At 35.1% G+C, this 14,546-nt stretch overlaps 1 protein-coding gene across 6 annotated transcripts in view; it reads left to right on the top strand.

The window, feature by feature from the left end:
• RIOK1 (RIO kinase 1) overlaps positions 1 to 14,263 on the top strand; it is a 24,950-nt gene extending 10,687 nt beyond the window's left edge. For 2 of the 6 annotated variants that reach the window (XM_011367037.2, XM_023534640.1), the window contains exons 6-17: positions 138 to 230; positions 1,032 to 1,144; positions 1,247 to 1,327; positions 2,864 to 2,950; positions 3,355 to 3,492; positions 3,906 to 4,009; positions 4,233 to 4,339; positions 7,858 to 7,923; positions 8,759 to 8,878; positions 9,705 to 9,758; positions 11,331 to 11,483; positions 12,676 to 13,146. In XM_011367037.2, coding sequence (XP_011365339.1) covers positions 138 to 230; positions 1,032 to 1,144; positions 1,247 to 1,327; positions 2,864 to 2,950; positions 3,355 to 3,492; positions 3,906 to 4,009; positions 4,233 to 4,339; positions 7,858 to 7,923; positions 8,759 to 8,878; positions 9,705 to 9,758; positions 11,331 to 11,483; positions 12,676 to 12,786 — 1,227 coding nt within the window. In that variant the 3' untranslated portion in view covers positions 12,787 to 13,146. Of the gene's footprint in view, positions 1 to 137; positions 231 to 1,031; positions 1,145 to 1,246; positions 1,328 to 2,863; positions 2,951 to 3,354; positions 3,493 to 3,905; positions 4,010 to 4,232; positions 4,457 to 4,492; positions 4,718 to 7,857; positions 7,924 to 8,758; positions 8,879 to 9,704; positions 9,759 to 11,330; positions 11,484 to 12,661 lie in introns of those variants that run through there. The other 4 variants (XM_011367035.2, XM_023534638.1, XM_011367036.2 and 1 more) reach the window with 4 other exon arrangements.
• Positions 14,264 to 14,546: the final 283 nt, after the last annotated feature.

Genomic DNA, 14,546 nt, shown 5'->3' with positions numbered 1-14,546 from the left:
ACCATAATAGCAACTCTAATTTAGCCAACACAGAATAGCATGGTACAGATATGCTTTTCAGTTTATTTTCAAATGCTTCAATGAGAAATATTTGGTACTACCTTTCTAAACTCTCTATTTTTTGCATTTCTTAATAGGTGTTGGATCCCAGAACGCGAATGATACTATTCAAGATGTTGACTAGAGGGATCATATCAGAGATCAATGGCTGCATTAGCACAGGAAAAGAAGTGAGCTTTTCTTTAGATGCCTGAATGTTTGTTTGTTTGTTTGTTTTTGATGCTTCAAGATTTTCATGTTAATTTTCCTATTTCAGATACCAAATGAAACTAAGGCACTTAGTAAATAAATCATACCTAAAAAAAAAAAAACAACTATACACAAGTCAGGACAATTTAATCACTGTTTCTAAAAATGGCTTTATTAATATTTCTGGCTAGGTAGGAAGTTGTACACGTAACTGTGCCTTTTCACTACCATTACTGTACTGTATTATCGAGTCCAATTAGCTGTGCCCAGCAGTAAGCTTAGACTGTCAGATTACTGTAGGCCTAGGTCCCAATTAAATCGTTACTAATAGGGGTCGGGAGTGATGGTCTAGTTTCTATGAGTTGACAAATGTCTTTCTCATTTTTTTCTTTACATATGGATATGGAGAAAGACAAACATGGTGTTTTTAAGTTAGCAACTCATTCTGTGGGAAGCAATTTTCAGTACAATTCAATTCATAAATCATAAAATATAAGAATGTTTTCAAATATTTTCCACATACTTGAGATATAAGTGTTTGAAACTACTCATGTGTATTTAAGTTGAATTTTACTATATATGTAAATTGGAGATATATTTGCTGTACCTTTTGTTATGATGTTTCATATTTTAATTCACATTCAAAGGATGATGGTTTTCCTTATGCATGTTATTTCCGTTCACTTTTCACTTTTGAGAATAGAATCAAGTAGATAAAAGTGAGATACTATTTGTAGTTATTTAACACAAACTTAATTTTCTTTGTTTTTAACTTAAATTAGGCTAATGTATACCATGCTAGCACAGCCAGTGGAGAGAGCAGAGCAATCAAAATTTATAAAACTTCTATTTTGGTGTTCAAAGATCGGGATAAGTATGTAAGTGGGGAATTCAGGTGAGCTCAGATTTTTTTCTAATTGGCTTAATTTCTGTATCCTAAAAAATTAAAACTAGAATAATGGAATGATTCAAATGACAAATACTTTTCTTGTTCCAGATTTCGTCATGGCTATTGTAAAGGAAACCCCAGAAAAATGGTGAAAACTTGGGCAGAAAAAGAAATGAGGAACTTGATCAGGTGACTGTTTGGGGTGTGTGTCTGTGTAGTGCCCTGCACATTGCTTATAGCTCTTTCCTACCGGCAGATGCCAGTGTGGTTCTGTCCAAAGACAGGGGCGTGGCAGGGCTGTTCAGTTCCATTAGATCTGCTAAGGTAAGCAGAAGCAGCAAATTTCTGGACAAGTAGGAGCTACCTTATCTTCTGTGTTTAAAGAACCCATTACAGAAGATTTCTGCCATAATTCACATTTATTCAGCAAGGCTGGGTCATTTAAAGAGCTTTTGGAAGGCATATGAAAACACTTAGAATTTAAACTAAGGACGAGAAGGAGTTGTTACAGGATTTTAAGTAGGGAAGCGACTTAATCAGGTGGCGAGAATGCTGTGTCATTTTTTAAATAGGTATTGGAGTTTTAGACAATTTTGTTAAATCCTAAACTCTTTATCAGTTTCCTTTATTTCAGTCCAGTGTGGACACGTTTATGCATTTGTTTGCACTGACACCTTTGTATCAGTTAAAGGCATCTTACCTAGCTGAGATTGTTTCCTCAAAAATCTGAAGCTTTATCATGCTGTGCATAGGTGACACACACTGACTATATTAGTATTAAGCAAGGACTGCTACTTGTTTTGAAAGTCCTTCTGGAAATACTACTCAGCCATAAAAAGAAAAATGAAATCATCCCATTTACAGCAACATGGATGGACCTAAAAGGTATTATGCTAAGTGAAATAAGTCAGAGAAAGACAGATATAGTATAATCTCATTTATATGTGGAATCTAAAGAACAAAATGGACAACCAAAATATAAACAGACTTATTAGATACAGAGAAACAAACTGGTGATTGCGAGATGAGAGGGGTGTTGGAAAAAAGGTGAAGAGATTAAGAAGTACAAACTGGTACTTACGTAGTTACAGGGATGTGAAGTACAGCATAGGGAATATAGTCAATAATATTGTAATAAATATAGTGCCAGGAGTGCTAGACTCGTGGGGCAGGGGGGTCATTTCTTAAATTATATAAATGTCTAACCACTATGCTGTATATCTGAAACTAATATAAAATAATAAATTGAAAAAAAAAATTGAAAAATAAATTTCTCAGACTCACCCCTCACCCTCACCAAAAAACAAAGAAAGTCCTTCTGAAATCTTGTGCTCAGTTAGGTATTACATATGAGTCCAACTATTTTTATTAATTGTTGTTCAGGCTCATTAACTTGAAAGGTAATTGCATACATATCAGTGGTATCTCATCAACTTTAAGATGCACATTTTTTTCACAGTTTAACATCTCTGGAATCAGATTAGGTGTTAGAGGCTATGGGATATTGTAGTTGAATTACAAGTGTTTTGTCATTCTTGGAAGTGCATAGTGGTGCTACTTAAAATCAAGGGTGTCTTAGATTTTATGAACTATAGTAATACAATTGAGAGGCCCTGGTGCTGTTTCCTAACAGCAGTATTAATCTTGTGTATTGTAGCTGTTGTAATTTGTTTTAGATGCTGTTTCGACTTTTCATTTGTCCTTTTATCTGTTTTAATATCACAGGCTAAACACAGCAGGGATCCCATGCCCAGAACCTATCCTGCTAAGAAGTCATGTTCTTGTCATGAGTTTCATTGGTAAAGATGATATGTGAGTATGTGTGAGGCCTAATGATTATGTGCTCAGAATTATATTTTTAAGTGCTCTAAATTATCCAGTATATAAATATTTAGTATTTAAATAACTTCTTTCATCTTGGAATATTTTTTATGACTCTATTATATTAGTGCATAGAGTTGTTAATTTATTCTACCTTTTAAAGTCTCAAAATGCTTCAGAAAAACAAAGTTCACCCTGCTTTTGAAGGAATCTTTTCTATAGTGAGCTGGGGGAGCACCTCTTTTTTGACAACTTCTTGGAATGGTACATCTGTAGTGACTCAGATTGTTCAGTTATAAGTTGTAGAAGAGAAGTGCATGTAACGATGTAGCGTAAAGCAAGAACATTTGTTCTGGGTCACTTTATCTTAATTATTCACTTTATTTTTATTCAAGGCCAGCACCACTTTTGAAAAATATCCAGTTATCAGAATCCAAGGCTCGGGAGTTGTACCTGCAGGTCATTCAATACATGAGAAGAATGTATCAGGATGCCAGACTTGTCCATGCAGATCTCAGTGAATTTAACATGCTGTGAGTATGTTTTGTCTCTTAGGAAGCTCCCATATGTCATTTCATGCCCTTTAAAAAAATAAAATCCCAATCCAAGACGTCATACTAAATTCTAAAGTTTAAAGTTGGCTTTCATGTGGTCACAATATAGGATGTTTCCTGCCTTTGGTGACTTTAGTCATTGATTCGAGCACTATGATCATATAGGACTTTGGAAATTTTTACCTTTTGTTAGTCAAAGTGGCCTTTTCTCCATACCCACCTTGTTTATTTTGTAAATTATTTACCTTGCTCTTAAAATAGAATTTTTTAAACAAAAAATGTAGAGAAGTAGTAGTATCCCATAGTCACCCCATGTCTGGTCCTCATGGCACCATTGAGGAAGTGTGTCTGTCACTGACGTGCCTCACAGTCTCTGCTCATCTGGCCCACAGGTACAGTGGTGGAGGTGTGTACATCATTGATGTTTCTCAGTCTGTGGAGCATGACCACCCACATGCCTTGGAATTCTTGAGGAAAGACTGTGCCAATGTCAATGGTGAGTGGAAACTGGAATTTTCTACAAGCTTGATTGTGTGTGTTGGTTCGTTACTCTGTTAAGCTGTTGATATAAAATCTTGGCACTAAATCGTTTGATGCAGTGATACTTAACACTGTTTTCTGGGAGCAGGTATATTTTTATTTCTTTGTTTCTCTGTAAAATTGTTGGAATAATAACCTTTTCCCTTGTAAAGCTATCATTGATGTTTTCCTTCTGACAGATTTCTTTTTGAAGCACAGTGTTGCTGTGATGACTGTGCGGGAGCTCTTTGAATTTGTCACAGATCCATCAATTACACAAGAGAACATGGATGCTTATCTCTCAAAGGTGAGATGGGGCAAGAAAGGGGAGAAAAACAATATAGTAGTAGTAATTTGCATTTATGTGGCATTTCTGAGGGACTCAAAAATTTGCATTTATGTGGCATTTCTGAGGGACTCAAAAATTTGCATTTATGTGGCATTTCTGAGGGACTCAAAATTTTTTATTTACTTTGACAGCTTTCTGAGACCTTTTCTTTCTGATTTCACAGGTGGGAAATCAAAAATATAGTAAAAAGCCAGTGGTGAAGCCAGGTTTTTTGACTTTAATCATCAGGGAAGATTATATAGACTGTCAAAATTCATGAATGTTTAGTAAGAAACCTGTTATTAGCTTTGATCATTAATTCTTTTCCTTTGTTTCTCAGAGGCCTTTCTAAATCAGAATTTTTAAAATTGTGGTAAAATATACAAAGCATAAATTTTACCATTTTAATCAGTTTTAAGTGGACAGTTCAATGGTATTAAGTACATTTGCATTGTTGTGTAACTATTACCACGATCCATCCACAGAACTTGTTCATCTTGTGACACAAACTCTATACTCATTAAACACTAACTCCCCATTTCTCTCTTCCCCCAGCCCATTCTGCTTTCTGCCTATGATGTTGCCTACTCTAGATACCTCATACAAGTGGAATCATACACTATTTGTCTTCTTCTGGCCGACATATGTCATTTAGTATAATGTCCTCAAAGTTCGTTCATGGTATCGCATATGTCAGAATTTCTTTCCTTTTGAACACTGAATAATAATTCCACTGTATATATATATCACATTTGGCTGTTGTGAATAATGCTACTATGAACATGGGTATACAAATCTCTCTTCAAGACCCTGCTTTCAGTTTATTTCGATGTATAATCAAAAGTGGAATTCCTGGTCATATGGTAGTTCTACCTTTAATTTTTTGAGTAACAGCCATACTGCTTTTCTTAGTGACTGTACCATTTTACATTTCCATTAACAATGCGCAAGGGTTCCGATTTTTCCACATTTTCACATCCTTGAAAACCCTTAATGTTTTCTGGTTTTGTTTTATTTTTGTGGGGTTTTTTGTTTTGTTTTTTCAAGTAGCTATCTTGATGGGTGTGAGGTGGTGTCTCATAGATTTGACATACATTTCTGTATGATGATATTTAGCATCTTTTCACGTGCTTGTTGGACATTTGTATATCTTTGGAGAAATGTCTGTTGAAGTCTTTTGTCCATTTTTAATCAGATTTTTTCTTGTTAAAGGAGTTCTTTACATATTCTGAATATTAACCACTTATTAAATATGATTTGTAGATTTTTTCTCCCATTCCATAGGCTGTCTTTTCACTCTGTTGATTGCATCATTTGATGCACAGAAGTTATTTATTTTAATGTCCGGTTTTTCTTTTGTTACCTCTAAATCGTAGAATGTTGAACAGATGCCATATATGTCCCTACAGAGGTTTTCGGGTTTTATCATACCTTTTTATATTTTCCCCTTTGCCTGGAATGCCTTCCATTTCTATCTTTGCTCATCTTGCTTTGTCTAGTGCAGGGGGCCGCACAGCAGGAGGTGAGCAGCAGGCTAGTGAGTAAAGCTCATCTGTTTTTGCAGCCATTCCCCAGTGCTAGCATCACCACCTCAGCTCCACCTCAGCTGCACCTCAGATCATCAGGCATTAGATTCTCATAGGAGCACCGATGCCTGGTGCCAAAATGGTTGGGGACCGCTGATCTAGTCACCTTTAAAGCTCTGTTCAGAAAGTGTTGTAGAAAAATCCCAAAACCAGTCCAGGGAAAACCAAGCAGTAACTCAGAGAGATAGAGAACTCAAATTTATTATGCGTGGTCCCAGAGGAGCTAGTGTTCTGAAGATCTGGGCAGTGTGCTCAGTGGCAACATTCCTTATATGCAGGGTTTTTATGCAAGCTGATTGGTTTATTCAAACTTAGATACAAAGCGGAGGGAGTTGCTGTGGTTGCAAGTAGTAACATTGGCAGAAGGGCAGGAGTTATGGATTACGAGCCAGTACAAGGTGTTATAGGAAGTGGGAGCTGCCAGGGTACAAAGTGCTACAAGAGGCTGGTGCTGCTCGGGGCATAAACAGTTATATTTGTGGAGCAAAGGTACAAACAGTTACATTTGCAGATCGAGCAGAGTGCGAGTGAGCTCTTGCCTGCAGCAAGTGCTTTTGCAGAAAACAAGCATATTTACAGAAGCAGAATAGAAAGCTGGTTAGTTTTTAATGAAATCCCCAAGTTTCCTCTTCAAAACTGTCTCATGGAGAAATTAGGCAGAAATAATTATTTCCAAAGGCGTACAGTCATCCCTCAGTATCTGAGGAGGGTTGGTTTCAGGATCCCCCAGAGGATACCAAAATCTGAGGATGCTCAATTCCTTTGTATGAAATGGCATAGTATTTGCATGTAACTATACACAGCTCTAGAGATACTTATACTTTCTATTATGATGTAAATAGTTGGTTTACTGTATTGCTTAGGAAATAATGACAAGAAAAAAGTTTGTGCATGTATAGTACAGATGCAGCCATCATAGGCCTAACTATGTAGTACATGTCAGCAACAATGTAACACTTTTTTTTGAATATTTTCTATCCAAAGTTGATTGAATCTGGGGATGCAGAATCTGCAGATACAGATACACGGAGAAGGATACAGATACATGTATAGATACAGATATACAGATATGGAGGGCCAACTGTATTTTCATGTTATAACTCTATAATAGAAGTAATCACTGTATCACTTCTTATTATGTTAAGTTTTTAAAAATTTTGTCACCCTCTACTAGACTATGAACTCTTAAGGGACAGGAGTTTTATTCTTGTATTGCTAGTACCTAATCAGTACCTGGCAATGGTAAGTAATCACATATGGTGATGAATAAATATCACATCATTTTTATTCCTAAAATCTCTAACACTAATTTTAGTGTCTGGCCTTAAAAGGTACCTAGTACCACTGTTCTTTCCTTCTTTCTGTATATTCCGAATAGAGAGAGAACAAATCTTTAGTTTTACAATTGTACAAGACAGAAGAATCCTATAGAATCTTTGTCACATTCTTAGTCTTAGTCATTGTTTGCTCAAATTGCTGTTTTTGGTAGTTTATACTGGCCAACAGGATTAGAGCCATATACTCATGTATTCTTCGATTCCATTCATTGACTGCTCAAGAGTTAAGGAATGGTTCTTTAATTCTTTGGGTCTCACTTTTTCTTTAGTAAATATTTTTGCTAATCATTTAAAAATTAGTAAAAGTAGTACTACTTTTGAGGAAAAAGCTAGGGATCCCCTGAGGCTAGATGAGTTTGATTTATTCGTTTTCTTTGGGGTTGCTGGTAACCTTTTTGGTGAAGTCCAACATGGAGAGCTAACCTGACCACTAGAGGACGCCAAGTCCTTTCTTTCAGGAGTGTGAAGAGGTGATACCAACAAAGATTGCAGCAGGTGTATACTAAAATTGGAAAGTGGATGTATATTCTATAGGTCAAATGCGAAGGAAAGTAATTTTTGTTTTCTTTCCAAGGCCATGGAAATAGCATCTCAAAGGACTAAGGAAGAAAGGTCCAGCCAAGATCATGTGGATGAAGAGGTAAGATTTATTATCTAATCACAGTCATAGGAAACACTTGTATTTCTAGTTTTTTTTAATGTTTAGGCATGAATTTGATTTTAATAAGCAGTTTTTTTTAATGATATTTCCTGGGGATGTAATATGTTACATAATTGTTGTATAAGTTACATTCTGTTATATCATTCCACTCAGCCACCTAGTAGCCCATTGCCCTACATGGAGAACATTTTAAAGCACCTATTGGAGTATATGATTCAAGAAGAAAAAGCCTGTTTTAGTTTGCAAATGTGAATTTTTAAATGATTTAAATGTTGATTTCAGTAACATTGTAGATTTTAAATATTTATGTTTGGTAAAAAAGAAAACTTATTTTAATCTTAGGAATCAGTGTATTTTTTGTGAAGGTGATCCATAGTTGGCTTTTTTTCTTTAATTCTCATAGCTATCAGTGTGATGGATGAATATAAGGTACCCTATATTTCATAGCAGTTCTGAACCTTTCTTTACTATAGCACAGTTATAACATGTTAGAACATATTCCTTTGTAAGGCACAGCCAGGCAACTCCATTCCTTTCCCACTTGGAAAAACTTTTTTGGAATGCAAATGAGAAGAGAGAAGTATTATTGTCAGGGTAACCTTAAAACATATTTAGTTTCTCTTTGATAACAAATTACTTTGAAACAGTGTACAGCAGATGCAACACCAGTGTGTGCAGACAGCCTGGCTGAGAACCAGTGTTGTAGATGATAGGGATAGATTTTTTTATGACTGAAGGAGGGTGAGAATGCTAAGCAAATGTGAGAAGTATGTGAATAACAGTTTCAATTTTACTTTTCTTCTGTTTTTGTTAGGTGTTTAAGCGAGCATATATCCCTAGAACCTTGACTGAAGTAAAAAATTATGAGAGGGACATGGATATAATGATGAAATTGAAGGAAGAAGACATGGCCATGAATGCCCAACAAGACAATGTGAGTGGCTTGGTCTGTATATAGCAAGCAAGTTTACAAAGGAAGCTTTCATCCCAAACCTGTGATCTTGAATGTTGGTTTCTGATCTAGTGACATGGATGATTCTCTTAGTATTGACATGTCCTTTGTGCACGTTGGATGTTAAGGGAATTCATTGGTGTTTATGAAAGGAATTGATTTATTTGAATGAGTCCAACAGACTATAATTTCAGAAAAAGGAAGATTTGTATAGAAGTCGAGTATATAAATGGTTATTATACTAGATTCATTAATATACATATTTCAGGATCCAGAAAATTTTTTCTGTTAACGAGCCAGTAGTAAATAGTTTAGGCTTTGCATGCCAAGAAGCAGAATTGAGACTGTTATGTAGGCTATTATATAAAAAAGAGAAAAAAACTTCTAAATTTTTATCGATGAAATTTAAAAACATTTTAGTAATTGAATGTAACTTTTCATTATACAGGTCTGCTAATGAGAGAGAGATGGAGTTATTTTGGGGAGGAGAATACATTTTATTTAATTGAGATTTAAAGTTAGAATTTTCCATCATCAAATTGATTGCAAATGTTCATCAGTAAAAACCATTAGGCTGGGGATTAAATTTGGCTTGTGGGTTAGAGTTTGTTGATGCCTGTATGCTTGGTGGACAAGAATAACACCTACATTTTAAACTTTTCTTTGTTACTATAAGATAAATTTTAGGCACCTTTTTATAATCCCACAAAATATCATTTAGCCTACAGTGTTCTTTCTTAATATTAGAGTGTGTTATTTTCTTGTCTAGTTTTACGTTGATTTTTCTTTTTTTCTTTTTGGTTACAAGATTCTATACCAAACCGTCACAGGATTGAAGAAAGATTTGTCAGGTGTTCAGAAGGTATGAAGAACATGTGTTGCTGTTTGTTTATGTGAAAACTCTTCTAAAGGGTATAAAATTTAATGTAAGGTATTATTAGAATTAAATTCACATTGATCTAGTTGTTAGTATAGATCATTCAAAGTCCATAGGCATTTTTCAGAAATGCTATCTTTGTGTTCATTCTTAACCATAAGACTGAAATATGGAAATTTATGGTTTATTTTTCATTCTGCCTCGGAATTGTTCTGTTATTGTAGCTGAGACATTGATCCTTTTTGTATCCTGGGCTTCATTTGTCAAGTTATTAATGATAACCATGTACTTCTTGATGTTTTTACAACTAGCTTTAAAAAAAAAATGGAATCTAGTCTAATACTGGTACGTATGAAGAGCAATCTCATGAGTTTAGCAGTCTCATAGTACTGGATTCCTGTAATGTTTTTTCTTTAAACAATCTTGTTTTGTATTACATTTTAGAACAGTAGGGATTATTTCTAATTTAAACAACAATAAAGGTGGTTCTTATTTCTTTTAATGTTTTTAATTAAAGACTTAAACATGAAGGATCAGTTTACTTTATGAAAATTTACTGTCTTTTATGGGAAGAATTAGGAAAATTTCTGGTATTTTGCATTTCTGAATTATAGATATAATAGGTATAATAGGGCAGTTGTGCTTTGAATTCTAGAGTATGAGTATTTTGTTAAAACTGGCTAGGAAACCTTTTTGTACAATTGCCTTTTAGATGTTTGGTTTTTTTCCTTATAAAAAGAAAACCTCATCTTTTAAAAAGTGCTTCCTCTGCTTTAGAAACTTCTAAACTTTAGGGGAAAAATGAACATTTCTTTTGTTTAAATATTGTCTTCCCTCTTGATGAGATTAACAATAAATGTTACTTGAAATTTGATTCATAGAAAAACAGCTGTGAAGTTATCCAAATAAGTATTTTTTATTCTGTCTGTATTTCACAGTCATCCCATATAATAGCATTTCAGTCAACGATAGACTGCATGTATGATTGTGGTCCCGTAAGATTATAATGGAGCCGGAGAATTCCTATTGCCCAGTGACATAGCATTGTCATAGTGCAACACATTACTCATGTGTTTGCGGTGGTGCTGGTGTAAATAAACCTACCATGCTAACAGTTGTATAAAAGTATAGCACATACAATTACAGTTATAGGCTGTACCATCTAGATTTGTGTAAGTGTACTCTCCGTGTTCACACAATGATGAAATCACCTAATGATGCACATGTCAGAGCGTATCTCCATTGCTGGGCAGTGCAGGACTGTATTTCGAAATCCCAACTCGGTCCTCTTTCCCTTTGCTGGAGTAGTACATTTCTGTCGTTGCCTAGGTCGCCTAGTAAAGCCCCAGTTTCTTTATTTGGGTACGTTCTTAAGCCTTATTGGAATGGCTGCTCCAGGCTTCCTCCCTCATGTTCATTCTGCTTTTTCGATGTTTCAGTATAGGCTCTTGTTTTTCAAAGTATATCTGCAAGAGTAAAATCTGAATTCTGGCATTAACTCATTTAATAACAATAGATAACTGGTTTAGAATAACATGATTCTGTAATACTTTCAAGGTCCCTGCACTCCTAGAAAATCAAGTTAAGGAAAAGACTTGTTCTGATTCAGAAGACGCTGGAAGCTTTGAGTGTTCTGATACAGATTCTGAAGAGCAGGGAGACCATGCCTGCATCAGGAAACCCACCACTGACCTTGACGTTGATAAAAAGGTTAGCTAAGAACACAAACTCCCTTGTTATTTAACATGGCAGCATAGCCACTCTCATATCTGTTTGCTCAAGTATCTAGATTATGGTGGGTGAAAACATGAGTGGTTAGTAAGTACCTCTAATTGTAGTTTCAGTTCCTAAGCATGAACTTATGAACTTTGCTTTTGGTGGTAACATTAGAGACTGGGCTTCTGTTAGGAGCTCCTTGGGCACTGCCCAGGGAGAGGACACACTATATTCAGTACATTGATTCAAAATGATTGTCATTCACTTGAAATACAAATGATGTTGGAGTTGCCCCATGGTGAAATACTGAAGAGGGGGGATTTACAGCCCAGCCCAGCATTTATAGAATCTAAAAGACTGTTTCTTCCCCACCTAGCTATAGACAGAAGAGATACTACTGATTGAGTGACGCATGATAGCTTTGTAACTATTATTCTTCATTCTTAGCTTAATCCTTTAAATCTTGTAAAGTGTGGGTCTTAAGACTTACGTGATACATACCCAACTTGTTATTACAATTTTTCTCTTTCTCTACTGGAAATAAGTATTTTGTCTCTTTCCAACCTTATATTCTATTAGAATATGAAACTTACAAAGAAAAATAGTTGTAAACATCTTAATGGATACTTCTATTTTGCTTTCTTCAAATTTCTATTAAGATACTTTAAAGACAATTTTCACCCCAAATTTTACCACCAAACTAGAATCATTTTTTTTCATGTTATACATTTTATCCTTTTACATATATCTTTTTATTTAATTGTAGCAATAATCTGAATACTCCAAATGAATGGAATTTTCTTATGAGAAGAAAACCTCATCTTTTAAAACCTCATCGTGCTTCCTGCTGCTAGTAAAAACTGCTAGACTTCAGGAAAAAAATTAATTTTTTTTTTTTTTTTTTTTTTCCACATACAGCACCTGGTCTTCCTAGTTGGTCTTTCATCCAAGTACTAACCAGGCCCGACCCTGCTTAGCTTCTGAGAACAGATGAGATTGAGCACGTTCAGGGTGGCACAGCTATAGACTAAAATTTCTTTAGTATAAATATTGTCTTCTCTTTTGATTGGATTAATAATAAGCGTTACTTGAAATTCAATTCATAGGTAAACAGCTGTGAAATTATTCAAATAAGTCTTTTACTTCTATCTGTATTTCACAGATTATTAAAATTTTTGTTTTACAGGAAAGAAAAAAGATGGTCAAAGAAGCCCAGCGGGAGAAAAGAAAAAACAAAATTCCTAAACATGTGAAAAAAAGAAAGGAGAAGACAGCCAAGACAAAAAAGGGCAAATAGAATCAGAACTATATTATATACAGTGATTTTTCATCAGTAACTTTTCTTGCTTGCACTCTAAACTGCATCTGGAAGATGATATATTGATTTTAACCAAATGATCATTATGGCAATGTCTATGGACACTGATTCAAGTGTTTTCATGTAATTATGTAAAAAACTCTAAGCTCTGTTGTTCAGATTCTGTCACTGGCTCTCTCTGGTATTGACAGAGGGTTTATTTAAGCTATTTTAATGAAGAACTTTGTACAGTTTTTTAATATATTTTTTCTCCTCCAATATGTTTTTGAAGCGTCTTAAATATTTAAATGTAATTAACATCCACAACCTTTATGTAAGTATAAAGGCACTTTGAACAAAGTTGGGCAAATTCTTTTTTGCTTTGTTTGTACATGCCAAAGACCCATCTGAAATAATTTGATTATAAGGCCATGGTTTCTGTAAAAGGGAGTTTCACTTGTAAGAGAATTTAGTTGGCTGTTGATGTAATCATTCATTGCAACTTGTTCTGTGTGTATAGATGATCATTTATCAGGCACTCACTCTTCATCTTTAATATTCTTATTTGAGCTAGGACCTCCCAGTTTATAAGCTTTTTCATGTTCAACTATTTGGCATTTTCATTCATTCATCAAATATTTGCGTATTTTGGGTGCTGGGGATACAGCGGTAAATAAAACAAAAATTACTACTTTTAGATAGTTTACCCTTTAATAGGAAGACATTAAACAAAATAGGTAAAAACAGTGTACCAGCAGGTGATAAATTCTGCAGAGAAATATTGCAGAGACGAGAGAATGCCTAGGTAGGTATGAGTTTGCAGTTTCAAAATAGACCACACCAAGAAGCTATATTTGAGCAACTACTTGAAAAGTACGAGTTGTGCATATCAGGAGAGAACAGGATTCTAGGCAAAGCAAACAGCAAGTGCAAAGGCCCTGAGGCAGAAATATGCCTGAAATGTTCCAGAAACAAAAGGCTAGAGTGTCATAACCATGGGAGAAAACAGATGAAATCAGTTGATGTTAGGCTGTTGGAGGGTTTTGAGCAGAGGAATGATAATAATCTGCTTTCTGTTTTGAAAGGATCACTATTACTCTGGCCTCTGGAGAATTGACTTGGAAGCAAGGGTGGGAGACCAGTTGGATATTTATTGTAGTAACCCACGGGAGTGATTGCATTCTAAATAGAACACAAAGATGGAGTACAGTGGATGTGCTAGGGAATATATGAAGACCATGGAGAGCAAAGGATGATATAAGGGTGTATGACCTAAGCAACTGAGAGACTTACTGTGTTTGAAAGGATTGTGGGTAGAGCAGGTTTGTGGGGGGAGGGAATAAGGGTGAGATCGTAACGAAACACAAATGTTGAAAGAAATGATCATGTATTTTTACCATATACTTTATATTGGAAATGCCTATTTTGGCCCTTGCATCAGAAACGATTTCTATAAATAAACTTAGTTTCCCTTGAATTAAAGCTTGCATCTGCTTGTTTGGGAGTTGGTGGCTTATTGGAGGATGGGGATATGGGAGTGTCAACTGAGCTTTTAAAATTAAGTTTGTTACGTTCATAGAATCTTCCCTTCCTGACTAAAAAATTTCAAAATATGATTTCAATGAAACACAATAGTCACCTCTCTAACCAAAGAGAATACAAAACAAATTTAGCAATCCTGTATGCTTTGGGGGATTTTATCTTCGAGATCTTCCAGTTCTTGTATTGGTTTGGTCTTACTCTGACAAGGTGTAATCGAA

Source organism: Pteropus vampyrus, unplaced genomic scaffold, assembly GCF_000151845.1.
Source record: "Pteropus vampyrus isolate Shadow unplaced genomic scaffold, Pvam_2.0 Scaffold129, whole genome shotgun sequence".
Taxonomy (NCBI): domain Eukaryota; kingdom Metazoa; phylum Chordata; class Mammalia; order Chiroptera; family Pteropodidae; genus Pteropus; species Pteropus vampyrus.
The sequence above is the reverse complement of the archived record's forward strand: the minus strand, read 5'-3'. Positions and strand labels throughout refer to the sequence as shown.